This window comes from Cantharellus anzutake (assembly GCF_015039405.1).
Source record: "Cantharellus anzutake strain C23 chromosome Unknown EI90scaffold_84, whole genome shotgun sequence".
Classification (NCBI taxonomy): domain Eukaryota; kingdom Fungi; phylum Basidiomycota; class Agaricomycetes; order Cantharellales; family Hydnaceae; genus Cantharellus; species Cantharellus anzutake.
Window position 1 is genome coordinate 27,338 of NW_024067034.1, and position 26,423 is coordinate 53,760.

Here is a 26,423-nt window from a genome sequence, read left to right on the forward strand (position 1 = left end):
AGGGCAGCAATCCCTCATCATTGGGCACTCATGGCTGTTACACCACAACCCAGAGGTCGACTGGGCACAGCAGAAGGTCATCATGTCCCGCTGCCCCTCCTCCTGCCAATCGCCGCGAGTGGATGTCAGGCAAGCCCTCGAAGTAGAGCCTGGTGATGGAATCTATGCCACCGTAATCCCACCGGGGTGGGGACACGACCTAAGGGCAACCACAACGCTGTCCCAACGCCTGGCAGAGGAAGCCCAAGACACAGAGGCGAAGCCGCTGACGCTGGAAGAGCTAGTACCCGAGCATTACAGGGACTTCCAAGATGTGTTCTCAAAAGAAGCCTTCGATGTCCTGCCCCCACGAAAGCCCTGGGACCACACCATTGACCTGACCCCCAATGCCAAGCTACCCAGAGGCAAGACGTTCCCCCTATCCTGGCCAGAGCAGAAGGAACTAGATGAGTTCCTGCGCGAGAACCTGCGGAACGGGCGCATACGCTGTAGGCGGGATAATCGCCCATGCACAGACTCGGCTCGGATACCCACTTCCACGATCAGAAAACAACTTTCATTCACGCGACGACTCGGTACAAATTTGGTATCCAAAAATAGTCCTAATTCGTACGATTCTGACGATACCAAGAACGTCCCAATCGGTGGAGATTTGACGGAGTTCCGTGTTGGAGAAGTTAGGCACAGCAGGTCACGGGCATGTGCGGGCGTGGGAATCTCAAGCGGCAACCCAGAATTCCAGCCTCACTCGTTCCCACGGCGTCTAATAAATTGGTAAAAATGCTTATTGGCTGTGTGAGAGTTATCTCCGGCTACATTTCCAATTTAGGCTCTTAATTCCGCAAATCCATTGAGAAATCGCTTATTTTCATATATTTTCATATTTTGCCATCATTTCAGTTATTGATCATTATTCTTTTATTGTTACTGTTACCCTTTTTTATTACTTTTGCCTAATAAGGTATGCAGGTGCCATATGGTACCAATATTTCTCATCAATTATTCTAAAAATAATTGTTCCTTATATCCTGTACATACCGGATTTTGGAATAGAAGTTCTCCCCTCCCCCAAAATTCTCTAAGGTGCTAGGACGCGCTAGAGAGGGTGTGAGTGTGTGGAATTCCAACAGTAGGAATAAGGGCAGTGATCTAGCTCACAACGAGTGAGTAGTGGACACTGAGCCCGGACCTTGCGGAATCCCGGAGAACCCACACGGAGTTAAGGATCGAGAACGTAGCGAGTTTAGTGGAGAAAGTAGAGTTTAGGGAGAGTTGTCCCCCACGAGCTGTGTCGGCATAGAGAGCCGCGAGCCCTCTTGCAACGCCCATCAAAATCGCCAATGGGTGCCCCTGTATTCTTCGTCAAGAAGAAGGATGGGTCTCTGCGCCTGGTTCAGGACTACCGAAAACTCAACGAGATAATGGTCAAGAACTCATACCCCCTCCCACTCATTTCCAACGTCCTTGCGTGCCTTCACAATGCAAAGTATTTCTCGGTGCTGGATTTGCGCTGGGGGTTTAACAACGTGCGGATCAAAGATGGCGATGAGTGGAAGGCGGCGTTCGCGACCAACCGAGGCCTGTTTGAGCCCATGGTAATGTTCTTCGGACTGTGCAACTCCCCAGCAACCTTCCAAACCATGATGAACGACATTCTTCGGGATTTCATTGACCGAGAAGTCGTCATTTGGTACATGGACGACATCTTGATCTTCATGTCCACCCTAGAGGAACATCGGAAGGTCGTGCAGGAAGTGCTGGGAACGCTGAAAGAGGGCTAGCGGCTCTCTATGCCGACTAAGCTCGTGGGGCCAAACTCTCCAAAACCTCTACTTTCTCTCTTGACTTCGCTATGCTCGATCCTAAAACTCCGTGGTGGGTTCTCCGGGATTCCGCAAGGTCCGGGCTCAACTAATCTACTACCCACTCGTTGTGGGCTAGACAGTTGCCCTTATTCCTACTGTTGGATTCCACACACTCACTCCAACTCTAGCGCGTCCTAGAGAATTTTGGGGGAGGGGAGAACTTCTATTTCAAAATCCGGTATGTACAGGATTATAAGAAATAATTATTTTTAGAAATAATAGATGGCAAATATTGGTGCCATATGGCACCTGGGTACCTTATTAGGCGAAATAATAAAAAGAGTAACAGTAACAATAAAAGAATATCAATCAATATCTAAAATGATGGCAAAATATGAAAATATAAGAAAATAAGCGATATCTCAACGGATTTACGGAATTAAGAGCCGAAATTGGAAATGAAGCCGGAGATAACTCTCACGCAGCCGATGAGCATTTTTACCAATTTATTAGACGCCGTGGGAACGAGTGAGGCTGGAATTCTGGGTTGCCGCTTGAGATTCCCACGCCCGCACATGCCCGTGACCTGCTGTGCCTAACTTCTCCAACACGGAACTCCGTCAAATCTCCACCGATTGGGATGTTCTTGGTATCGTCAGAATCGTACGAATTAGGACTATTTTTGGATACCAAATTCGTATCGAGTTGTCGCGTGAATGGAAGTGGTTTCTGAATGTTGGAAGCGGGTATCCGAGCCGGCTCTGCGCGTGGGCGATTATCCCGCCTACAGCGTGGGCGATTATCCCGCCTACAACGCTGTGGAGGAGGAAACTCTTCCTCAAACCAGAGAAGTGCAAGTTCGAGCGACGCCACATCAAGTACCTCGGACTTGTCATCTCCGAAGGCAACGTGGCCATGGACCCGGTGAAAATCCAAGGAGTCCTCGACTGGCCGATGCCGATGAAGGTGAAAGAAGTGCAGTCCTTAGGCTTCGTAAACTTCTACCGCCGCTTCATCAAAGACTTCTCCGAGACAGCGTGCCCACTCCATGTGCTAACCCGCAAAGCAAAGGTCTGGGAATGGGGAGAGAGCGAAGAAAATGCCTTCAACGCTCTTAAGAAAGCTGTCACCTCCGCCCCCGTCCTCACCTTCCCTGCCAACAGCGGCCACTACAAACTCGAATGCGACGCCTCCAACTTTGCCACCGGCGCCGTCCTGTCCCAGCTCCAAGCCGACAGCGAATTCCACCCCATAGCCTTCATGTCCAAAAGCTTCACTGAGGTAGAACGAAACTATGAAATCTATGATAAGGAAATGCTCGCGATAGTCCGAGCGCTAGAAGAGTGGCGTCACTTCATAGAAGGAGCGGAAGAAAAGGTCGATATCTACACTGACCACTGTAACTTGGGCTATTTCCGCACTGCACAGCGGCTGAATCGCCGCCAAGCATGGTGGTCACTCTTCCTATCCCGCTTCCACTTCACCCTCATCCACTGCCCAGGAAAGCTCATGGGGAAACCGGATGCCCTCTCACGCCGTGCCGACCACCTGAAAGGGAAAGACGACAACGAGAGCTTGACCCTCTTACAGCCAGAGTGGTTCGAAGCCCATGCGATGGAGGCCGTCACAGTGGAGGGAGAAGAGATGACCATCCTGGAGAGAATACGCGTGGCGAAGGACCGCAATGAGAAAGTGGTGAAGGCACTGAAGGAACTAGGAGATGGGACACTCAGGTCAGATGAATGGAGCAAAGACAGAGAACTGGTCCTCTACCGAGGAAAGGTGTATGTCCCGAAAGACATGCAACTCCGCCACGACCTGGTGCGGCTACACCATAAGGCGCGGGCGACGGGACACCCAGGGCGATGGAAAACCCTGGAACTCGTCTCCCGCGACTACTGGTGGCCCCGGATGGCGGAGTACATAGGCCGCTACGTAGCGGGGTGCGACGCCTGCAACCGAGTCAAATCGTTCCCTTCACGGAAGGTGGGGAAACTCATGCCGAACAAGATCCCCACCCGCCGCTGGCAGGTAATCTCTGTAGATATGATCGGGGAGCTCCCCGAGTCAAAAGGTTACAATGCCATCCTGGTTGTAGTAGATCGCCTCTCCAAGCGCATCCATGCAATCCCCACGGTCACAACGGTGGACTCGGTGGGAATCGCCCAACTTTTCCTTGAACATGTCTGGAAGCATCATGGCCTCCCCGAGGAAATTCTCAGCGACAGAAGGAGCGCCTTTGTCTCCCAGTTCTCCAAAGAACTGGCAGCCCTGCTAGCGGTCAAATTGACCCCCTTGATGCCCTACCACCCACAGACAGACAGGCAGACAGAGCAGGTAAACCAAGAGATAGAAGCATACCTCCGAGTGTTTGTTAACCACCATCAAGACGACTGGGCAGATTGGCTCCCGCTAGCGGAGTTCTCCCATAACAACCGCATCCACGCATCCACCTGCCGCACCCCCTTCGAGCTCGACACCGGCCAGCACCCCAGAATGGGGACAGAACCTACACGCACGTCAGAAGTCGAAGCCGCAGATGCGTTCACCTCGAGGATGATGAAAATGCAAGAGGAGGCGAAAGCGGCGCTCAAGCATGCAGCAAAGGAGATGGCCCGCTACTATGACCGGAATCAGGAAGCGGCGCCTGAGTACAAAGAGGGTGACCAAGTCTGGCTCAGCACCCAAAACTACACCACAGACTGCCCAACCAAGAAGCTGGACCACAAATGGACAGGCCCCTTTAAAATTCTTAAGGTCGTATCCCCCGCTGCCATCAAGCTCCAACTTACAGCATGGCAAAAGGGAGTCCACCCAGTGGTGTCAGTGACGAATATCCGACCCCACCACCCAGACGAAATCGCCGAACGACCCACCGACCCTCGCCCAGGCCCCGAAATCATAGACAGGGGAAGAGTACGAAGTTGAGAAGGTCCTCGACTCCCGCTGGCGCTGCAGGAAGCTCTGGTATTTGGTAAAGTTCACAGGCTGGCCAAACTCCGAAAATGAATGGCTCCCCCTCGACAACCTGGCCAATGCACGTGACTGAATCGAGGAGTTCTACAGAGCACACCCAGACGCCCCCGGAAGAGAACGAGGGAACCCCCTAGCCACTTCGAGGCAAAGTGGCTTAAGGGGGGGGTGATGTCAGGGCACACCGCCGCCGCCACCGCTGCCACCTCCTTTCCTTTCGTCTCATCCTCTTTTTCTCTCTTCTTTCCCTCTTCTCTTTTTCTATCTTTATATGGATGACCTCTCTCTTTCTTTCCTACACTTGTAGCACGGACACGCCCAACACTGAGCACCCCGTAGGGGCACCGCCATGCTGGACACGCCGCGCACTCCTACTTGTACTTCCCCTCCAACACTCGGGATCGACCGCGGAGCCACCCATGGTAACCCGGCTTCGTCCGAAGGTGACGTGGCACTTCCACGTGACCCGTTCACACATGTATATAAACTAAGCTGAAGCAGGACCGAAGAAGTAACCTTCTTCTCATTTCCCGCTTCAGGCAAGTACCCTAGTTTAGTCTAGCTTCCCACCCTAATAACAATACATTTCCCGCTTCAGCCTAAGAAGCCACACAGGGACGTAAGCCCGAGTGAGGGCTGCTCACTATACGGTCTTACCGCCCTGCTGCCATCCGGGCCGCTAGCGCCGAGCGCTACGCCGCTACCTCTGCCTCCCTCGAGCCGTCCCTGACAGTAGCGCCCCAGGACCAAAACCCGGCCCCACGAACCACACCCGCACACACTACCACCCTCCCCCTTCTCTCTGTCTCGAGTCTAGGCAAATAGACCCGTTACAACGCATCCCTGACAAGTCTTCATGAGGCTTGAGGCACCAAACACCTCGCTGGTAGATTTATCAGGGTTTGTAAACACCCCAAGATGTTGAAGAAAGGTTCTGCACCTATTTCAGCCAATGCGGGCTAGGAGACAAATTGCTCATACCTCTGTTTAATGGCATCGGGTTGATATGGGCTGGAAGGATATGAGTAAGTTATTTGTGCCTTTCCTGCATAAACCTTGTACCTGAATGCCTTTATCCTGTTGTAGAAGTTCCTCATGGCTAAGGCACTATCCTCTGTGAGGGGTAGGCCCATAGCTTTGACCATTTCCGCAATCATTGGTGAGCTCGTAAATGCGATAGTTGAATCCCAAGGGGCAAGCTTGTCATCTGCTATGAACCCCACTAACACCACCCCAACAGGATGAATGGAGCTGAGTGCAGCAAGCTATCAGCAAATTTTTCAGTACAATCGATTGCGATAGTTACTGGATTCTGTACTATACCTGAGCAGCGTATTTTCCCGTTATTTTCTGCAACAGATAAAGGCCTTCATTTGGTTGAGCCTCCCTCTCGTCCTTCAATAAAACAAGGTCCCCTCAATGTATCAGAATTTTATCATAGAACGCTTTTGCTTCTTCTGCCTGGTCAGGTGTCACGACCCAGCAATTCCCACGGTCAGGTGACCACTCCCCGCACCTTCTCCCTCCTCCGCTTCCACCCCATCAACTCCGCTACCTGCCCGATGCCACCTGAACAAGCCCGTTACCCTTCCCCATCACTGCTACCTGTTCCACAGCCCATCACGGGCCTATGAGTCATTCCTTATCATGCTTGTTTTTCTTGATGGCCGTGCATGGCCATCCTTCTCCCACACTCTTTGTTTGTTTTCATTCCTTCTTAAGCCCGCCCGCAATCTCTGTGAGATCTGGTGAATTATTTCTATTCATTCTGTTACACTTAAATACCGGTTGTATACTACCTCGTACTTTAGTTCGAAAATCAACTAGGGTTACCCCCTGCACTCTCTGTCTGACTCAGTCACATCCTCTGCCCTCTGAAATATCGGGGCCACATCAAGTACGAGGTGGAACGCTCACAAATGAGTGATTGAAGCCAAAACCCCGTTTCACTGCAATTGTCATCCCCGCCCTTAACGGGCTGTTACACCGGAGCAGCGCACCCTAACAGTCGCCAATGGCGAGTCACGGTAACGTTTTCCCATGCCCTGACATCAGGGTACTTCCTATCGATATCCTGTTGCTGTAATTTATGCAGGCATGCTGCTTCTTGACTGTCAATTCCAGCTAGGAAATGATTAGTTCCTAATATCTTTCAAGTATGTGGTTAACTTATGGTGAAGCTTAAGCCATGTTTGCCAAGCCGTTTGGCCTGCTTCAGTGGGATTGTGTAAACGGAACCTCTTCATGACTTCTTGGGGGGACTTCCCCTTTTTCTGTGCGTAGCCAGCAATGCAAGCTTCTAAAAAAACTGCAGGGGGTCTTTGAGTATTTCTAAATGGTGTAAGCAACAGAGACACCAATGCACCTTCGAGGCTCAAATCATCTGTAACGAGTCCCTTCTCTAGTATATTGCCAATATCTCCAACTGTCTCAATAGATGAATGACCCCATATTTTCTGCACAATTCCCTTCACAATTTGATCGGGGGGACAAGTGGTTGGAATTGTGGCCTGTCTTCGATGGAAGCACGTTGTGCAATAATGTCAGAGACCGGATCGAGACGAAAGAATTGTCTCCATGGCAGAGGGCTTCGGCCTCAGTGACTCAAGCCAGGAGTGCTGTGCCAAGTTACACGTTGTTGTGGGGACAACTCCGTGTACCGCAAAAAGTCGGATTCTGCGGAATTTGGTCACTAACACGCAGTACATATTCGCTGACGCTCCCGATACTCATTCTATCACTATCCAACACTCCATACACTCATTCCATATTTTTCCATATTTTCCCCATCATTCCCGACAGCCCCAAGCCAAATTCCCACGCCCAACCACGCCGCCAATTTCACCCCCTCTCCACATCTCAAGAACCACTGCACCAATTGGGACGAATAAGGGCTCATTGGAAAGCTGGAGACGAGGAGGTTGCTGTCGGGAGGATAGGCGGGCGCTGTGGCGAAGCGTTGCGGAGTTAACTTTTACATTTCCCATTTTGGACCCATTGTCACATTTTCCCCATTCATTCATATTTCTTTTATTGTTTCTTTGTTCCCAATTGGATATTCATCATTTACGGTTGCCTAACGGCCCGTTTACATTCCCCCACTCCATTCATTCCATTTCCAACTCATATAAAATAGATAACAGCTTGTACATAACAAGTTAGTATTGAATAGACCCGTGAAGGGACAAGCAGAAGTTGCATCCAAGTGGCAAAGACGCCATCCACGACCCTAACGCCCCCATTGAGCTAGTTGCTTACGTCTAAGACCCCTCTCATCATACTACTCAGCCTTGACGTCCAAGAGAGACGTAGGTGAGTGTTTGTTTGAGGTTTTTGCAGACACCTACAGCACCCACGGACCAAAACCCGGCCCAACGAACCACACCCGCGCACACTACCACCCTCCCCCTTCTCTCTGTCTCGAGTCTAGGCGATAGACCCGTTACAACGTCCATGCCCTAATTTACTTACTGGCAACGAGAACTAAAGGGGGATCAACTCTAGTCAATTTTATCACTGAAGTGTAACCTATGTACAAGTTAAGTATATATAGTTACAGCAAGGGCGAGCCCATGAATGGCGGGACCGAGCAGAGTGGAGCTAATGGAGTTAAACATTAGCTGATTGAATATTACTGACAAGTCAGGTTACAGGGTTAGCGGAATGGCAGGCAATAACCCAGAAATGGAAAGGAGGGATAGGCCTGAAGGTGGACTTGCAGGGCAAGCAAGTGAATTGCCCAGCGGAGGCAGGAGTGTGCTAGCGGATGTCAGAGCTGTCCGGAAGCCTTTGGGGCTCCATACTTAGGGAGGCATAGGTAATATATTGAAAAGAGGGGGTGGTGACCATCAAGGGAGGCAGAGGTGATTGCGGAATATGGGAGCTCCGAGGTTAGTGAAGAAGGAGCGGAGGTAGTCCGGAGGGGCCAGAGGTAATGAAGGACGATGGCCATGGATGGATATGACAAATAAGCTCTTTCAACTCTGCAAATGGGCCATCTGTAGCTCTGAGGAAGTTGTTGGCAGTGGAAGCCGTAGTCAACAAGGTCATGCCACTGGAGAAAGTGGCCTGAAGGGTCAGAATTGATGAGTCAAATGCATTTGAAGATGCGTTCTGCAGGAGGGAAGGCAATCTGGGGTGATTTCTTGTTCTACCAGTGATTTCTGGCCTGGGGGGAACGGAAAATTTTCCTCAAATTTGCATCCAAACTATCAATTTTGATCTAGCAACAAGCCTGAAGAGAGGAATTTGTATCTACGCCATTTCACCAGCCTTTACCCTGTTTGACCCATCCTCTACATTGCAACCTTGTATCAGGTAGCAGACACAGAATTCAAACAGAAGGTTGGACGTTCTGACCCTTTCCTCGATGCTGCACATCTACACCCATCTGCAGCCAACTACAGGCCGATTTCCCCTTTAGCACCCCGTTTGACTTGTTTGCCGGTCCAACACAGTGTGCAAGAGCTCTAAGTGGCACTCCGGAACATCAGGCAGGCCGCAATCGGAGCCGCTATTTGTATTGTAAGTACAGTCAGGGTTTCAATGTAAATAATCGGCATGTGAACGAAATGTCCCTGGATCTGAATCATGTGTGTCCACAGAGACAGTGGGGCCCAGGCCGCATCCCTCAATAACCCAAATGGTGTAATCTGTGCAAGGTCTACAGAGGTCAGGTGTAGTGGGTGGTGGCAGTGCCACCCCCATTTGACCACATTCATACCCCATCACTCCTATATCATGCAACCATATGCATTCCCCCAAACGGGACATAGCCACCTGGCCTGAGGATTGAGGAGTCACCGAGGCCGGCACCCCAACCGGCCTTACACTTTTTTAGACTGATTGGTAGTCTGGGACCCGACTGACCCTACTGAATAGAGGTCAGAATGTGGCCAGATATGGAAATGCTGCATAAGGGAATACTGAATAGTGTCTGTGATGTGGTTCAAATATTTTGTATTGTACATGTAATTATGATGACCAATGCCGGAGTCCAGTTTGCAGAGGGTTGTGCAACAAGTCATTTAGTGTTAACCCATGTGGTCGTTGCACCCAACCCAACCCTGGGAGCTTGAGGAAGCACAGTCAAGGTCATGGAGTCAATACCTGGGCATGCAGAACAATTAATGGTTTAAATATTAGTTGTAACTGTGACTGTTGTTGGTGTGCTGTAGTGTAGATGTTATAGCGTGAGTTGAGGCTATGCAGTCTTTTTGGCTGCATGTGTTCGATTCCCACTTGTTGCCACCTTTTTCTGGCATTCTCTGTGCTCAGGTATCGACTCTGCAGCTTTGACTCTGCGCTTCCTCAGTGCTGGGCATGCGATTATTGCATGGGAGAATGCTAAAAAAAAGTTGCAACAAGCGAGAATTGAACACATGCAGCCAAAAAGACTGCATAGCCTCAACTCACACTATAACATCTACACTACAGCGCACCAACAACAGTCACAGTTATAACTAATATTTAAACCATTAATTATTGTTCCGCATGCCCAGGTATTGACTCCATGACCTTGACTGTGCTTCCTCAAGCTCCCAGGGTTGGGTTGGGTGCAACGACTGCATGGGTTAACACTAAATGACTTGTTGCACGACCCTCTGCAAACTGGACTCCGGCATTGGTCATCATAATTACATGTACAATACACAATATTTGAATCACATCACAGATGCTATTCAGTATTCCCTTATGCGGCATTTCCATATCTGGCCACATTCTGACCTCTATTCAGTAGGGACATCCAAGTTCTCTAAGTCGACCTTGCATGCTTAACGCATCTACATGTGGTTTTAATGCCAATTCACGCACTTTCCTGGGGGGACACACACGAAATTCCCGTGTGCACTTAGATATTTGTGCTCACGCATCTCTGGTCTTTCCTCAACGTGTAACTCACACATTGACGACATTTCAGACTCGTGTTAGCGTCGTCTAGGCTGTACCAACTACATGAAATGCAACTCAGACAAACACAACTCAGAAAACCATTGTTGTATCAGCTCGACAGTCGCAATCTCCCTCAGGACGATCCTCTCTCTAGTCCTCGTGGACTACTGGGACTTGCCTGGACACGCTGAAATCAAAGAAGTGTTGTATCTACACGTGATGGATGATTACTTGCAGTCTCAACCTGCAACTGTTGCAGATGATCACCCTCGCTGGTCAATCTCTGCTGACAAACCTGTCAAACCCGTCATCTCGTGTCCTGGAGACGTCCTTGCCACATCAATTCATCGATTGTGTGGCCTCCACTTTCCATCCATCAACCTGAACCAACTCGCTGAGTGCTGATGCCAACGCATCACCAGCTACGGTTCATCCACACTTCCTATTTCCTGCCAGCCACATCGATCCCCATTCCCAGCACCAGCCACACAATTCTGCGACTCTGGCGACCCCTTCAAGTCCTTTGAGTCCGGCCATCTCACCGTCTTCAACTCTGACTTCAACGACCCCGATTCGTCATTGTCATTGTCAAGGTCAGACTAAGTGCTGTCCGATTCTGCATCGTCCAATGTCGACGCAATGCTGCCAACCATGACAAATCTCTGCTGTGCTGCCATCTATGATGTCGATGTCACTTTTCCCCCCAGCTGCAACGCATCTGCTCCATTCCGCGTTGTCACTCTCGCTGTCGATGCGCTGAAGGAGAGAACGAAGGAAGATCAGTTGGGAGGTTCAAACGAGACCACCACCAAGCTGTTCCCTGGTTCTTTAGTTAGGATGGGGAAGTGTACTAGTATTATTTGTTGTAAATATAGTACCAATCCGAGTGTTTTGGCTAATTCTATTTTTATGGGTTAGTCTAAAGTTTCTGGGAATTGACTTACAGATAAACCGAGCCCTGCGGAGCTGTTATTTTATTGAATTTCTTAATTTGTCTAGGTGTAATTCTGTGTAGCGTGGTTTAATTTGGAATTTAACTTGAATTAAATCTTCTACTTGGTGAAGTTTCAAAGATTCTACTCAGTTAATGGATTTGGATTGTGTCTGGAGTGTCCCTTGAGTTTGTTTTATTTTTGTCTTATTTTATTGCTTGTTTTAACAGTAGCAAAATAACTATTTTGTGTTTACACTTTGAAATCTGGTGTTAACCAGCTCTCCTGTTGAAATATCTACTTAATATTTCTCTCCCTAATTGTTGCCTTTTACTACAGTGGCAATCTTAACTGTATATCACTTTTTCGCACTGGAGTGACAACCAGAAATGCTTGAGAAAAATAATACTCTATTTTCTTACTTCTCTAAGGGGGGCGAAAAGTCGCAGAAAGGGTCTCCCTTTTATACTCCTTGGGTCGCCTTCCTTTTTCACGCTCTACCTCGTATTTACAGGATTTATTTACAGTGTATTTTTCTCAAACTGAATAAAAAATGAAATTTTCATGCTATAGTTCTACTCCACTCAGCTGTGCTGACAATGGGCTCCCCTGGGCTTACCATGGACGAGTTCAACACGGAACTTGACGCCATGTTCCAAGACCCGAACTGCGAAGCCACAGCCAGGCAGAAGCTGGCCACCTTGCGACAAGGCACCAACTCTGTGGACAAGGTCATCCAAGAGTTCGAGATCCTCGGCCCCACCTCGCAGCTAGGAGATGTAGGGCTAGTAGACCGCTTTGAACAGGCAATCAACTCCTGACTCCGAGAAAGCATCTACTGCCTCCACCCCATGCTGACTACCTGGGCCGAGTGGAAATGCAAGGCCACCCTCCTCAACAACCAGTGGCGATGCTTCCAGGCAACCCAGCCCCGCTTGCCCCAAGTCAGGCCCCAGCTCCCACCTGCGAGACTCCCACTCCCCACCACCTTCCCGCAAGCCCACTCAGCCCCCGCACCACCATGCCCCCAACCCGCCGCTGCACTGCAGCCTCCTGCAGCTTGCCCTGTGGCAGGGGGAGGGCCACAACCTATGGACCTTGGCCACTCGAGGATAGACCAAAGACGAAACGGCCTCTGCTACAATTGCAACACACCAGTGCACATTGTGCAGGACTGCCTGCAGCCAAAAACCCGCCAAGCCAGACGGATGCACCCAGAGGACCTCAGGGCACTCATGGAGGGGCTGAGAAGGCAACTGGTGGATGAGCCAGGGAGGGAGACGGATGGAGGAGAAGGGCAGGAGGTGTCAGGGCACACCCGCCTGACCCGGTTCCACCCGGGCCCACCTGGGCCCACCTCACCCGCTCACCCGCTCACCCGCTCACCCGCTCCCCGCTACCCATCCTTCCTCCCTCTTCCCCTTTCCTCCCTCTTCCCTCTTTTCTCTTCCTCCTTTATTTCACTCTCCCTTTCTGTTTATTCTTTCTATTTACACGGACCACCTTCCCTTGTATCATTGTACTGTTGACCCGTCCGGCTCGGACACCCCGGGCGACCTCCCGCTATGCCCAGCACGCGCGGACGCCCTTGGGATCCCCCGCGGGGATACCCGGATGGCTGTGGCCCTCTCCGCAGATGACGTGGCACCCATCACGTGACCCAAGCCGCATGTACATAAATGTACCTGAAGTGGGAACTGAAGAAGTAACCTTCTTCTCACGTTTTCCACTTCAGGTAAGTAGTGTAGTTCTTCCTTTTAATAACAATTCACGTTTTCCACTTCAGTCTAAGTGGCCAGGGACTATAGTCCCAGATCGGGCCCGTCAGTACGCGGGCCCGCTTCGTCCCCCGAGAGGGTCCCTCTGCTGGGCGCTACAGCTGGGCCCCCTCCACCCCGGACGCGTCCCTGACAGGAGGTAGAAGCCCAAGAGGATTTTCAGGAAGGTGACCGGCAAGGGATGCGCCCCAGCCACCTGTAGGCGATAGTACTAGCTCATGTAGATACCGTGACGCACCTAAGCCAGCGCCAACGTCCAAATCCCACCAAGTCATTTCCAAGAAAAAGAGGAAAACCGTGTCCTCAATCAGTAAGGACAGAGAAACACCAAGCGCAGCGCTGGGAGTAGTGGTCCTGCCACCCGCCATCTACATGCTGTCCAAGCAACCCCCCAGATCCCTCAACCTAGCTGTAAAGCTGACTGCCCTGACCTCCCTCGCCACTGTCTCTGTGTCGGCCCTCCTGGACTCGGGAGCCACTGGGAACTTTGTAGGCCCCGAGTTTGTCAGAAAACACCAGCTCAAAAGATGACCCCACTCCCCCAACCCATTCCTGTCCGCAACGTTGATGGGACCCCAAACGAGAATGGGGCCATAACTGAGGAACTAGAGGCCCTCCTGACATTCGGACGGCACATGGAGCGAGCCCGCTTCGCCATCGCGAACCTCAGGCGGCAGTCCCTCATCATAGGACACTCGTGGTTGCTGCACCACAACCCAGAGGTAGACTGGATGCAGCAAAAGGTCAGTATGTCCCACTGCCCATCCTCCTGCCAGTCAGCATGAGGATGCGCCAATTCGGACCCCATGGTGGAACCTGGGGACGGGATTTATGCTGCCATCATCCCTCCAGGGTGGGGACACAAACTAAGAGTGACCACGACGCCATCTCAGCAGATGGCCCAGGAAGCCCACGAACCAGAAGCAGAACCTGCGCCATTTGAGGCGCTAGTCCCAGAACAGTACCAGGACTTCCGGGATGTGTTCTCGAAAGAGGCCTTCGACCAGCTGCCCCCCGAAAGCCCTGGGACCACACAATAGACCTGGTGCTGGATGCCAAACTCCTGAGAGGGAGGACCTTCCCCCTGTCACGACCAGAACAGAAGGAACTAGACGAGTTCCTGCGTGAGAACCCATGGAACAGGCGCATACAGGCGTCCAAATCCCTGATGGGAGCCCCAGTCTTCTTTGTCAAGAAGAAGGACAGATCTCTGTGCCTGGTCCAGGACTACCAAAAGCTCAACGAGATCACAGTCAAAAACTCATACCCCCTCCCACTCATTTCAGACGTTCTCACACGCCTCCGAAATGCTAAGTACTTCTTGGTGCTAGACCTGTGCTGGGGATTTAACAACGTCCGCATCAAGGATGGCGACAAGTGGAAGGCAGCGTTTTCAACCAACCAGGGATTATTTGAGCCTACTGTTATGTTCTTTAGCCTGTGTAACTCCCCAGCGACGTTCCAAACAATGATGAATGACATTCTCCAAGACTTCATCGACCGAGAGGTCGTCATCTGCTACATGGATGACATCTTGATTTTCACTGCCACCCTGGAGGAACACCGGAGGGTCGTCCGAGAGGTCCTGGAGACACTGCGGAAGCAGAGACTCTTCTTGAAGCCGGAAAAGTGTAAGTTCGGGCAGAAGCAGATCAAGTACCTTGGCCTCATCATCTCCGAGGGAAGTGTCGTGATGGACCCCGTGAAAGTCTGCGGAGTTCTCGACTGGCCAACCCCAACCAAGGTCAAAGAAGTACAGTCCTTCTTGGGGTTTGTCAACTTCTACCGCCGGTTCATCAGACTTTTCCAAGACAGCCCACCCCCTCCACATGCTAACCCGCAAAACCAAGGCATGGACCTGGGGACCAGACAAAGACCGTGCCTTCCAGGCCCTCAAAGACGCCGTCACCTCTGCCCTGGTCCTCACCTTCCCTGCCAATACAGGTCACTTCAAACTCGAGTGCAACGCCTCTAACTTTGCGACCGGTGTGGTCCTATCCCAGCTCCAGACAGATGGGGAGTTCCACCCTGTAGCTTTCATGTCCAAGAGCTTTACAGATGTAGAGCGCAACTACGAGGTGTACGACAAGGAAATGCTTGCGATTGTATGCACCCTCGAGGAGTGGCGGCATTTCCTACAAGGAGCGGAGGAGAAAGTTGATGTCTACTCCGACCACCACAACCTAGGGTATTTCCGCACTGCCCAATGGCTGAATCAGTGCCAAGCGCAGTGGTCACTCTTCCTCTCCCAATTCCACTTCACCCTCATCCACCGCCCAGGGAAACTCATGGGGAAACCCAATGCACTCTCGCGCTGCACTGACCACCCGAAAGGCAAGGACGACAATGACGGGTTGACTCTCCTCCAACCCACCTGGTTTGAGGCCTGCACAGCAGAGGTGGTCATGGTGTAAGGCGAAGGGATGACTATCCTCGAGAGGATCATCAAGGCAAAGGACCTGGATGAGAAGGTGGTAAAGGCAATGTGGGAACTGGGAGAGGGCACGCTGAGGTCAGATGAGTGGGAGAAACAAGGAGAGCTGGTTCTGTACAGAGGAAAAGTATATGTCCCGAAAGACCCGCAACTCCGCCACGACCTGGTGCGCTTGTACCATGACACACGCGTGACAGGGCACCCAGGGCAGTGGAAGACCCTGGAACTCGTCTCCCGCGACTACTGGTGGCCACAGATGGCAGAGTATGTCGGGCGGTATGTACATGGATGCGACACCTGCAACTGTGTCAAATCCTTCCCCTCTCGTAAAGTGGGAAAGCTCATCCTGAACAAGATCCCTGCCTGCTGCTGGCAAGTGATCTCAGTAGACATGATTGGAGAACTCCCCAAGTTGAAGGGCTACAATGCTGTCCTGGTTGTAGTGGACCACCTATCCAAATGCATCCAATGGTGACGATGGTGGACTCAGCGGGGATCGCACGGCTTTTCCTTGAACACGTCTGGAAGCACCACAGTCTCCCTGAAGAGATCCTCAGTGACAGAGGGAGCGCCTTTGTCTCGCGATTCTCGAAAGAACTTGTGGACCTCCTTGGCATCAAGCTCACCCCCTCGATGCCCTACCACCCCCAGACAGATGGGCAGACAGAGAGAGTAAACCAAGAGGTAGAGGCTTACCTCTGGGTATTCGTCAACCACCGCCAAGACGACTGGGTGGACTGGCTCCTGCTAGTGGAGTTTGCCTATAACAACTGCGTCCACTCCTCCACCCACCAAGCCCCTTTCGAGCTCGACACAGGCCAACACCCTAGGATGGGGACAGAGCCCACATGCACATCTGAGGTAGAAGCCACTGATGCCTTCTCATCGAGGATGATGAAGATGCAAGAAGAGGTGAAGGCAGTGCTAGAGCATGCAGTGGACGAGATGGCCCACTACTACGACCGGAACCACGAGGTGGCCCCTATGTACCAAGAAGGCGACCAGGTCTGGCTCAGCACCCAGAATTACACAACAGACCGCCTGACCAAGAAGCTGGACCATAAATGTACCGGCCCCTTCACAATTATTAAAGTCATCTCCCCCACCACTGTCAAACTCCAGCTCACTGCCTGACAAAGAGGGATTCACCTGTTAGAACCGGGTGGATTCAGACGACTCCGGAGTGGAATCAGAGACTTAGCATGGAAGGACCTTGGCCTCAGCGACTCAGGCAGAGCGCTGTGCCATTGCTGGTTGTCCTAGGGGTCTGTTAGAGATGGGCGGATTCAGACGACTCCGGAGTGGAATTGGAGACTTAGCGTGGAGGGACCTTGGCCTCAGCGACTCAAGCGGAGCACTGTGCCATTGCTGTTTGTCCATTTGGTCCTTAATTTCACAGTAGGTGAGCAGGAAGTCTCTAGAGGGCATTTCAGGTCGATTTCGGACTGAACCCACGAGTATGTACAAGCACCGATATATATAATGGGAGGGCAAAGGCACAAGGAAACAAAGGGGAACCGAATCGGAACAAAGACGTCCGAACGGGGACAAAGGGAAGAAGGAGCGGAACGGTACCGAAAGGTCATAAGGAAGGACCTGTGATACGTCCGAAAGGAGGTAGGGAGGGCAAGGCCCAGAGGGGCAGGAGGATGAGGAGAAGTGGGGATGATGACTACTGGCTAGAATGGGAAGAAGCAGTAGTCCAAATAGGGATGAGGGGTAAACGCGAGAGATACATTACAAGTGGCGAGAGTGCCGAAGGCGATCCGCGAAGCTCGGGGGTTGCGGAGCTTATGGGGGTTACGGAAGCGGGGTTGAAAGTCTGAGGGATATTGGCAATGGTGTTTACGTAGTATGAGGTCACCAATGCAATGGACTAAGCCCAAGGTGGAGTCAAAGTCCGAGGTCGGGACTATGACAGAGGCTCGGAGCGGAGATACGATCGGCGTCCGCATAAGAAGTACGGGACAGCGGTGGAAGGTCGTAACTTGGCGGAAGGGTGGCGGAGGAGTACCAGAGGGAGGAGAGAGGGGAAAGGTAAGGGGGAAGGAGTGGCGGAGAGGAGGGTTGTCAGGACCGAAGGCGAGTATCGGAGCGGACGGGGGAAGCGTAGGAGGATTACGGGAGGGTGGAGGCGTTGCGGAGGGGGAGTGGAGTAGGAGGAGGAGGAGTAGAGGTGGCGTGGGGGGTAAGGAGGAGGTGTGTTGCCAAGACCAAAGGTGAGTATTGGAACGGCAGCGGTAGGTTATGACTCCGGAGGTGAAGAGGGTGGAGGTCTGGAAGTCAGGTCGGGGTCGGGTATGCACGGATATGACAGGGTCCCTAATTTCGGATCTAGCAGAGGGGAAGTCTCTTGGGGGAATTCAAGTCGATTTCGGACTGAGGTTACAAGTTACTAGGTACATTGTATATAAGGAGGGGTCCGGAATCAAAAGGAACAAGGGTAGGATGAAAGGAGACAAAGGGAGATGGAAAGAGGAACAACACCGAGGGTCAAGTGTTTGACTCAATGGTGTTTCCCAAATGAGGAGTGAAGGGCCAAGGCCCAAGGAGGAAGGATGGAGGATGGGAGTGGGGAATGGCCAGCTGACTGAATAGAAAGGAAGCAGCAGCCCAAATAGGAATGAGGGAGTATAGCAGACTTGAATGGAGCAATGCAATAGTTGCAAGGTCCGACATAAGTCTGGAAAGTCTGAACTCGGAAGTTAAACTCCAGAATATTGGCAAACGTAATTAAATGGGATGAGCTAACCAATACAATGGGTATAAGCAGAGGTGGGGTCAAAGTCCGAGGTTGGAGCTAAGACCGGAGGTTCCGGAGACAGAGATGCAGGATTCCGGAGTGGAGGTCCGGAGTCAGGGGCATAGGTGTTGTGTGCTTGTCTGGGAGGTGTCGAGGTTGAGGTCGGACCTGGAATGTTCTGGAGTCGGACCGAAGGTGGTGTTGGAGCCGGAGGTGGGATAACCTCTTGGAAGTTGGCAAGGAGGGGGTGGAAGAAGGGAAGTAGGACTCTGGAAGTCAGGTTCGGAGTTCCGGGAGCCCGGAGCGGAGGTTGGGATTGTACGGATATGACATCACCCAGTCGTATCTGTGACAAACATCAGACCGCACTGCCCTGATGAGATCACAGAATGCCCTGCCGGCCCCCGCCCAGGCCCAGACCTTGTAGATGGAGAAGAGGAGTACAAAGTTGAGAAAATCCTGGACTCTAAGTGGCTATGCAGAAAACTCCGGTACCTGGTAAAGTTAAACTTCGGAATATTGGCAAATGTAATTAAATGGAATGAGCTAACCAATACAATGGGTATAAGTGGAGGTGGGGTCAAAGTCCGAGGTCGGAGCTAGGACTGGAGGTTCCGGAGACAGAGACACGAACGGGATTCCAGAGCGGAGGTCCAGAGTCGGGAGCATAGGTGTTGCGTGCTCATCTGGAAGGTGTCGAGGTTGAGGTCGGACCTGGGATGTTCCGGAGTCGGACTGAAGGTGGTGTCAGAGACGGAGGTGGGATAACCTCTTGGAAGTTGGCAAGGAGAAGGTGACGGAAGGGAAGTAGGGCTCCAGAGTCGGTTTCGGAGTTCCGGGAGCCCGGAGCGGAGGTCGGGATTGTATGGATATGACACAGTGGGACTGTATTCATATCCACTGTCCAGCAACCACACACCCCTCAATCGGCGCTAAAGCGATGTCAGAAACAGTACAGTTGGGCTGGGACTTCAACCCGACGTGTGCCCTCACCACTGCCTGCCGCTGAATATCCAATACCCAAAGACCTTTATAAGACCAGTGCCCATGCTATACATATATTCCTCAGCGCCAAGCGAGCACCAGTAATCGCCCTTCTTCACCACAAATCGTCCCATTTGGTGTCTGTTCCTATTGGTATGTACTACAGCTACACACATGAATATGCAGCTGAGTGCATGTCTCTCTTACAGGTCGGCTACCGGCATAACTCGGCCGATATACCCACACTTGTTGGGGGAGACCTATCCCGTTCTGCTCCTTTGACCCGAACCCATTAGTTTCTTTAGCAGCTACTCCCATGCCAAGGCATAAGCCTGTAATTCCACCCCTTACTACTTCGCCTGTGAAAAAATATCAGCCATATAATTTAAAAAGACCTAAAAAATATGCCGATTTCCTTGGCCCCCAATCCGCACCTGAATCTGAACCCTCAACGTCCAAAAAGAAAGGACATAAGCACGTCCCAGCCACTGAAGTCCCTATTTCCCAGCTGTCACGATGCATTGAGATAGCAAACGCCAGCAGCACCGTGATGACACAATGCTGGGGGCCTGGCATTGAGCCTATGCATTGGTGGCAGGTGCCAAATTGCCATGATCATGTAGGAAATGCAATGTCAGCGGATGCCAGCAATGTTTCGACTCCCCCTTCAATGCCAGCTCTAAAAAAGGAATCACCAATATGGGAAGCATCCCCTCAGGGTTGGCTGGAAAATATCACAGAGCCCACTCCTTCAGGCCCAGACACTGCTCTGTCCCCTACACTGTTGCGGTCAGCTTCCCGAAAGCAGGCCAAGAGAGCATTACAAAATCTGCAAAAGCAAGTTGCATGGCTCCATTGGCGCTGTGATGTAATACACAAAGCGGTGGAAATCTATCTAGGTCTAGAGGCGAAGAAGGCAGGACATGTGCCCCTTGCCACCCCCAGCGAGACGTTGTATGATGGAAATGGAAAACTGCAAACACCAGCAGCATCGCTGTGCTCCCACTGCAATACATCTTTCCAGTTTCATTCACTCATGATGATCACATTCTCAGGTACATTTGCGTTCTGACCTCCCTTAGCAGTGTCCCAATGACCCTGAGCCAGGTGCCATGTGGTGGACGTTCAAATATTGCAAATGTCCATCCAATACTCTCCTGCTTAGCATCATCCAGTCTGGCTACTTTCCAGGGTCACCTGTAACGCCCCAAGTTGCCTTTCATTTCGACGTCCTTTCGCTGTATTCAGCTTTGCATGTGGACTCGTACACCCTGATTGCCTCCTTTCATGCCACTTTGTTTGCCATGTTATGAGAGAATGGTTACGAATTCACCCACAACGTAAGATCTATTTGTTGCATGTTGGGAGTTGGCACCTTCATGATCCGGCGCACATATAGGACCCCTTTCTGCAGTCGTTTAGCGAGGCGATAACATGGTTTCAAGCCCTACATGACTTGGTAGAGGTTGAAACAGAGAGAGAGTTTCTCCTACCCACATCCCCTGCAGCACCCGATGCACTGCTATGTCATTCCATGCCGGTTGAGTCCGCTGCATTTACCCATGTCGCTCCTGCCCACAATGGCGATCCGTCGGTCACTGCATCCCATGGCATGATGACCGTTAACCATGGCATCCCAACCTCCATAGGGATGTTGTTGTGGGGACAAGTCCGTGCAGGTCAAACCAACCCTTATCACACATTTCACCCCCTACTGCATCAGGGACTAGGATTGGTGAGTCGTGGTAATAGTAGGAGTTGTAGAGACTGTAGAGATGGTTCTGACGAGTCCAAGATCGTCGGATTTGGTGGAGTGATTGAAGAGATATGACTTTTTCTTTATTTTCCTTACTATTTTCATTCATTCACATGTGACTTTCCTTTTATATTTGTATCGGACTCTTCCGTGACAACTGTACAGACAGTTAGTTAGAGGTTAGACAGAGTATCAGCACCGTACTCCCAAGAACCATCCTACCTGAGAGATAGAGAGAGACCTACCCCCCTAGACCTGAGCCACGAGTCTAGATTGATAGACCCGTTACAACATCACCGGACCTTCCATCGTGAACAAAGCTGATTCGCAACCCATCCGACAGCAGTGCAAGTCCATACCTCCGCATGAGATGCCTGCAATGTTTTGGAGGCTCAATGTGGGGCAATTCAGCCAACGAGTTAGTCCTCTCATACATATGCTTCGGGAACAGGCTAAGCGATTCCCTAGATATCCTGATGTCATCGTCGCCATGAATGGTAATATGCAACATAAGCAATACATGTTCATTGGAGGAGAGATGATTCTTCCCTGGAATGAAACTTGCACATTCCTCACTGATGCCAAAATCGAGGAAGCTGCCTGCCATATCTCTGATGCACGAGCTGCATCTAGAGGCTGTTCAGAAGTATCTCATCCCTCATCCCTTGTGCTATTGATGAATGCAAAAAATCACACAGAGCCACGAAACATGGAAAGCAGTCAGCCTCAAAAACGGATACCTTCCGTTCGAAGGGCCTAATGGCAACCATATGCCATCATGACATCCCCCTTTTCCTCTGCAATGTATGCACTCCAGGTGAACAGCAGCACTTTTCGATTGCCATGCTCCTTGCACTTAGCCACCAACTACCCTCAAATGCCACTATTGGATTAATGTATGATGTTGGGTGTGTTCTTGATCGATTGATCGCCAAGGTATGGCCTTGCATGGTCTGCAACTACAACCTCTGATATTTGAACAAAGTACAATCTTATCCCCGAAATCGCTCCTAGATTGAGCATCACCATTTCAGTCTTCCATGCCTATGCACATCAATTCTGTTGTCAAATCGCATTTCACCCCTGGAAACGAAATGAGCGATTATGGTCCTTGATTGTTGATACAATTGCACCTGAACGCATAATGAGTGTGAGTCCCAACACTGTTCAGTCGACAACTGTCAGGGCACACCCGCCTGACCCAGCCCCACCCGGCCCCACTTCACCCGGTACCCCGCCACCCAGTCTTCCCCTACCTCCTCCCCCCCTTCTTCTTTCTTTCTTTCTCCATTCCACTCTCTCTTTACTTATCTCACCTTCTCTTTATTTTCTCTTTATTCTACATGGACAACCTTTCCTTGTATCAATGTACCATTGACCCACCTGCAGCACACTCACGACACACCCAGCCCGGGTGCCTCGGGCAACCCCCGCTATGTCCAGCTCGCGTGTTCACAGCAGACGCCCTCGGGATCCCCCACGGGGACACCCGGGTGACTACGGCTGTATGCGAGGATGATGTGGCACCTGTCATGTGACCTAAGCCGCATGTATATAAACATACCTGAAGTGGGAACCGAAGAAGTAGCCTTCTTCTCACCCTTTTCCACTTCAGTCTAAGTGGCCAGGGACTGCCTCCTGAGCCGGGCCCGCCAGTATGCACGCCCGCTCCACACCCCGTGAGGCTTCTAGTGTCAGGCGTCTCACCCGGGCCTCCTCTACCCTGGACGCGTCCCTGACAACAACCCTCTCTTATGCAATGTTGTCCCAAAACTATAGCCGGCAAAACAAATCACAACTATCGACAACAAAATCAAGATGATTGCATGCTGTGGCCGAGACTGCCTTGCTTCATTGGCTAGGTCCAAATTGGCTGCCATTGTTCGTGAGGAGGCACTTCTAACTGACCTCCTGCAAGATTTGAAGAGTAAGAGGGGATTCACAACTCCTTTCCTTCAATCCCAGTGGGAAGAGCAAAAGTCTTTGCAGCTCTCTGTATGCCCATTCCCGATCTCATGTTTGGCATTGACTTATGCTGTTATGCCCTAGACAATGATCAAGCCAGAATGAAAAAGTTCGCCAAACTTTTGGAAGCCGAACAATCAGCCCAGGCACATTCGGATGCATTGGACACCATAAAGGAGCTGGACCATATCAGCTTGGCATGAACACTGTCCCATAGTCCTATCGATCTCATGGAGCATTTCCAAGCCGCTCAGCATGTACGATCATTGCATGATAAATCTCAAGAATGCCTATGCGATCTGACAGCTCAAATTGGCCTGTCCGATTTGAAACTTCCGCAAAATCTGTCTAGCACAGAAAGGGACTACATGGAGAAGTACATTCTGGCCCAATTCCGCAAACATGCCATTCTTATCCACTTAGCCAAGTACCAGGACAAGATTAACCCTATTTGGAGCTCACAATGGCATGGAGGATGGCTGGTTACAAAAGTCGGTAAGCATACCCCATTTGAGGCAAATTCTGATGTGCTCGAAAATTCATCCGGTACTTTGAGGATATTTGAAAATGGTCTCAGTGTTCAATAGTGCAAACGACCATGCCCGTATTATTTCCACCCATGTTGCACAATATAACGAGCTTGTCAACTGCCTTGAGCGTTCTGTTAGGCCATCCTGGCTCCCGGACTCTTTGAAACACGCCAAAATGAATGTCAAGGAGCTGCTTAACATGGATCCCAGTGATGAACAGTGGACAAAGATGTGGGAGAGCCTGTGGGATTCCAACTGGAACTTGGACGAGAAACCACCAGCTTTTATCGTCAACCAACAGGTTCACCATGGCATAGTAGTGGTGCTATCGCTCGCTCATATTGAGGAGGAAAAGCTTAGGCTCGCTTGAGAGGAACTTAATGTGCACACCTGGATTGTCCAATCGGTAGACTTGTTGATTCGGATCACGGACAATATTCATCATATGTCCTACAAATTCCACATTACCAATGTGCTGATTTGTCCTCGATCCCAGCCCTGTTTAAATATCGATGGCAACTCCGCATAAAGTTGTTACTCAAATGCCAAGATATGATCGTGAATGGACCATTTCCTCATGTCAATCTATGGCATGCATCGCCGCACTATCTGCTAGCAAACCTAGAACGTCCAGACTCCCAAGCTGCACCGATGTCAGGGCCCGGCCTCGGACTCGGAGGCTCCTTGACCTCAGCCCTCATCTAACCTGTCCTCACACTATGCGGGGCATGAGATGTATAGTAAAAAGGAAAGATAATATACACTTGCCTATGCGGGGCATGAGATGAGAAGAAGGGTAAAGGTCTCATCTCCCCGCATGGTTGCTATATAAAGGAATGGGTCACATGCCCACAACTATACAGCTCCTAGAGTTGTGTAGTGTGACCTGGAGGGAACATCCAGGTGGCAGTGCCCAGTAAGCGTGGGAACGTTCTGGGCGAGTTGCTTGCCCAGAACTGTGGCTGTGACCCGTGGGAACATTCTGGGTGAGCTGCTCGCTCAGAAAGTTCCCACGCTATCCCGTGCGCGCATGTACACAACACACAAAGGCAACAACAAGGCAACAGTCAAAGAATAAAAGGGGGTAAAGTAGGTGGGGAGTCCGGGGCACCCTAAGGCAGGGTGCTGAACCCTGACAACCGAGTACTGCGGAGTATTCTTCTTTCTGCCTTCCCCCCCCTGGTTCTGCCACTCTGGCCTCAGGAACCAATGGCATAGACCCCAAAGATGATTCTCAAGTTAGAAACGAGCTAAGCACACTCGATGGACTTATCAGGATGAGCCCAGAGCTGGGTGTAGCTGATGACGATGAGCATGTTGAGCCCTACCTGTCTACCGACAGTGGCAGTGGCCCAGGTGATACTCTCAGCCCTGAGATGCTGGTAAACCCTCCAGATAGCGAACCTGAGACATGGCCAGATGAGACAATGGACCCCACAGACAATGTCGAAACACATGCTGAGCCTCTTACTGACTTGGTCCCTCCTAGTGGGTTTGGAGATGTGGATAGTCCCAGCTGTGACGAGGATATTGAGGAGAGGTTCTGGAATGAGAACCCTTGTCCCCAAAGCCTTCCTCCAATTAGAACAATCTTCGATGCCATCCACTCACCCACCCAGTCTACCCAACAACAAAAGCCAACAAAAATCTGGAAGGAAATAATGGAGTTGCATTTACCTCAGGAGACTGAAAAAGTAAGAATGTTTCCAAGTTCCCCTGTGACTGATGCCACTGATGTCTCATTAGATAGTGAACGACAGCAAGACCAGAGACAAAGCAAGATATTACAAACATATTGCGATCTTCCCTGATGAACTACCAACAGTCAATCGCTGGTGGCTGATACACAGAGCAATAATCGATGCCTATGTGATGCTGAAAGACCTTACAGATGAAAAGCTGCAGGACATACTCAAGACCACTCATCCCTGTGTGATTATGATTCCTACCCAGTGTGAAGGAATGAGACATTGCATGGCAGTTTGCCTGTTGGATGTATGTGGGAATACACCGATGGAATCTGTACTGACCAATATTTTAGTGAGCAACAAAGAAGGTCTGAACCAATCTTTTCAATGCAACCAGTTGGACGATTCCATGTTACTCAAGGAGGCATGGTCACTGGCTGCTCAGTGTTGTCAACTTCAAACAACGAGAGCTGCACTATCTTGACAGCATACCTCTACAACAAAGTGCCCATATCAATCACCATGGTCCACAGTGCGTGTTTACAGTGCGTTTCCTAATTCTAGCCCACATTCCAGTCTTAATGTTACCGCTTTCTTCAGATACCTCGAGGCCTAGTTAATGCCATCTGGTTGTTCATTCACCCTGATGATGAGCATGGATACAACTGGTCCAATTGGTCCACCAGAGTAATCACTGTAGGTGTGCCATCTTGCTGTATGAACATCATATACATTACAAGTCCTAGATGGAACAGCACCAATGGAACAGGTATGATTGTGGGGTTTGGACCATGGCTGACATTCAAGCTGTACACATCAGGCTCGATGCTGCACCGAAAGACACGAACATCGATGATTTTCGGGATAGGGTGAAACACCAAATCCTTTCTATTCCTCTGTTAACACCGAGCTGGCAGCCTACCTGGAGAACCCTAAATCCTGA

General features: G+C 50.8%; 5 protein-coding genes across 5 annotated transcripts; 4 read left to right on the top strand and 1 right to left on the bottom strand.

The window, feature by feature from the left end:
- Positions 1-5,737: 5,737 nt before the first annotated feature.
- EI90DRAFT_3132083 (uncharacterized protein) lies at positions 5,738-6,321 on the bottom strand (the record flags this gene model as incomplete). Its single annotated transcript, XM_039064450.1, has 4 exons — positions 5,738-5,789; positions 5,841-6,043; positions 6,102-6,173; positions 6,295-6,321. 4 exons carry the CDS (start codon positions 6,319-6,321, stop codon positions 5,738-5,740), a joined length of 354 nt encoding a protein of 117 aa, XP_038910239.1.
- Positions 6,322-19,857: 13,536 nt separating this feature from the next.
- EI90DRAFT_3132087 (uncharacterized protein) lies at positions 19,858-20,613 on the top strand (the record flags this gene model as incomplete). Its single annotated transcript, XM_039064451.1, has 1 exon — positions 19,858-20,613. One exon carries the CDS (start codon positions 19,858-19,860, stop codon positions 20,611-20,613), a length of 756 nt encoding a protein of 251 aa, XP_038910240.1.
- A 1,452-nt stretch (positions 20,614-22,065) lies between these two features.
- On the top strand, positions 22,066-22,453 carry EI90DRAFT_2841442 (uncharacterized protein; the record flags this gene model as incomplete). Its single annotated transcript, XM_039053687.1, has 2 exons — positions 22,066-22,233; positions 22,283-22,453. Coding segments are annotated over 2 exons (339 nt in total), but the record flags the coding sequence as incomplete, so codon positions are not given.
- A 1,039-nt stretch (positions 22,454-23,492) lies between these two features.
- On the top strand, positions 23,493-24,162 carry EI90DRAFT_3020576 (uncharacterized protein; the record flags this gene model as incomplete). Its single annotated transcript, XM_039057521.1, has 2 exons — positions 23,493-23,757; positions 23,840-24,162. The coding sequence occupies 2 exons, from the start codon at positions 23,493-23,495 to the stop codon at positions 24,160-24,162; spliced, it is 588 nt and encodes a 195-aa protein (XP_038910242.1).
- A 907-nt stretch (positions 24,163-25,069) lies between these two features.
- On the top strand, positions 25,070-26,423 carry EI90DRAFT_3020577 (uncharacterized protein; the record flags this gene model as incomplete). The annotated part of the gene is made up of 6 exons (XM_039057522.1): positions 25,070-25,486; positions 25,539-25,744; positions 25,902-26,025; positions 26,081-26,180; positions 26,227-26,249; positions 26,349-26,423. The coding sequence occupies 6 exons, from the start codon at positions 25,070-25,072 to the stop codon at positions 26,421-26,423; spliced, it is 945 nt and encodes a 314-aa protein (XP_038910243.1).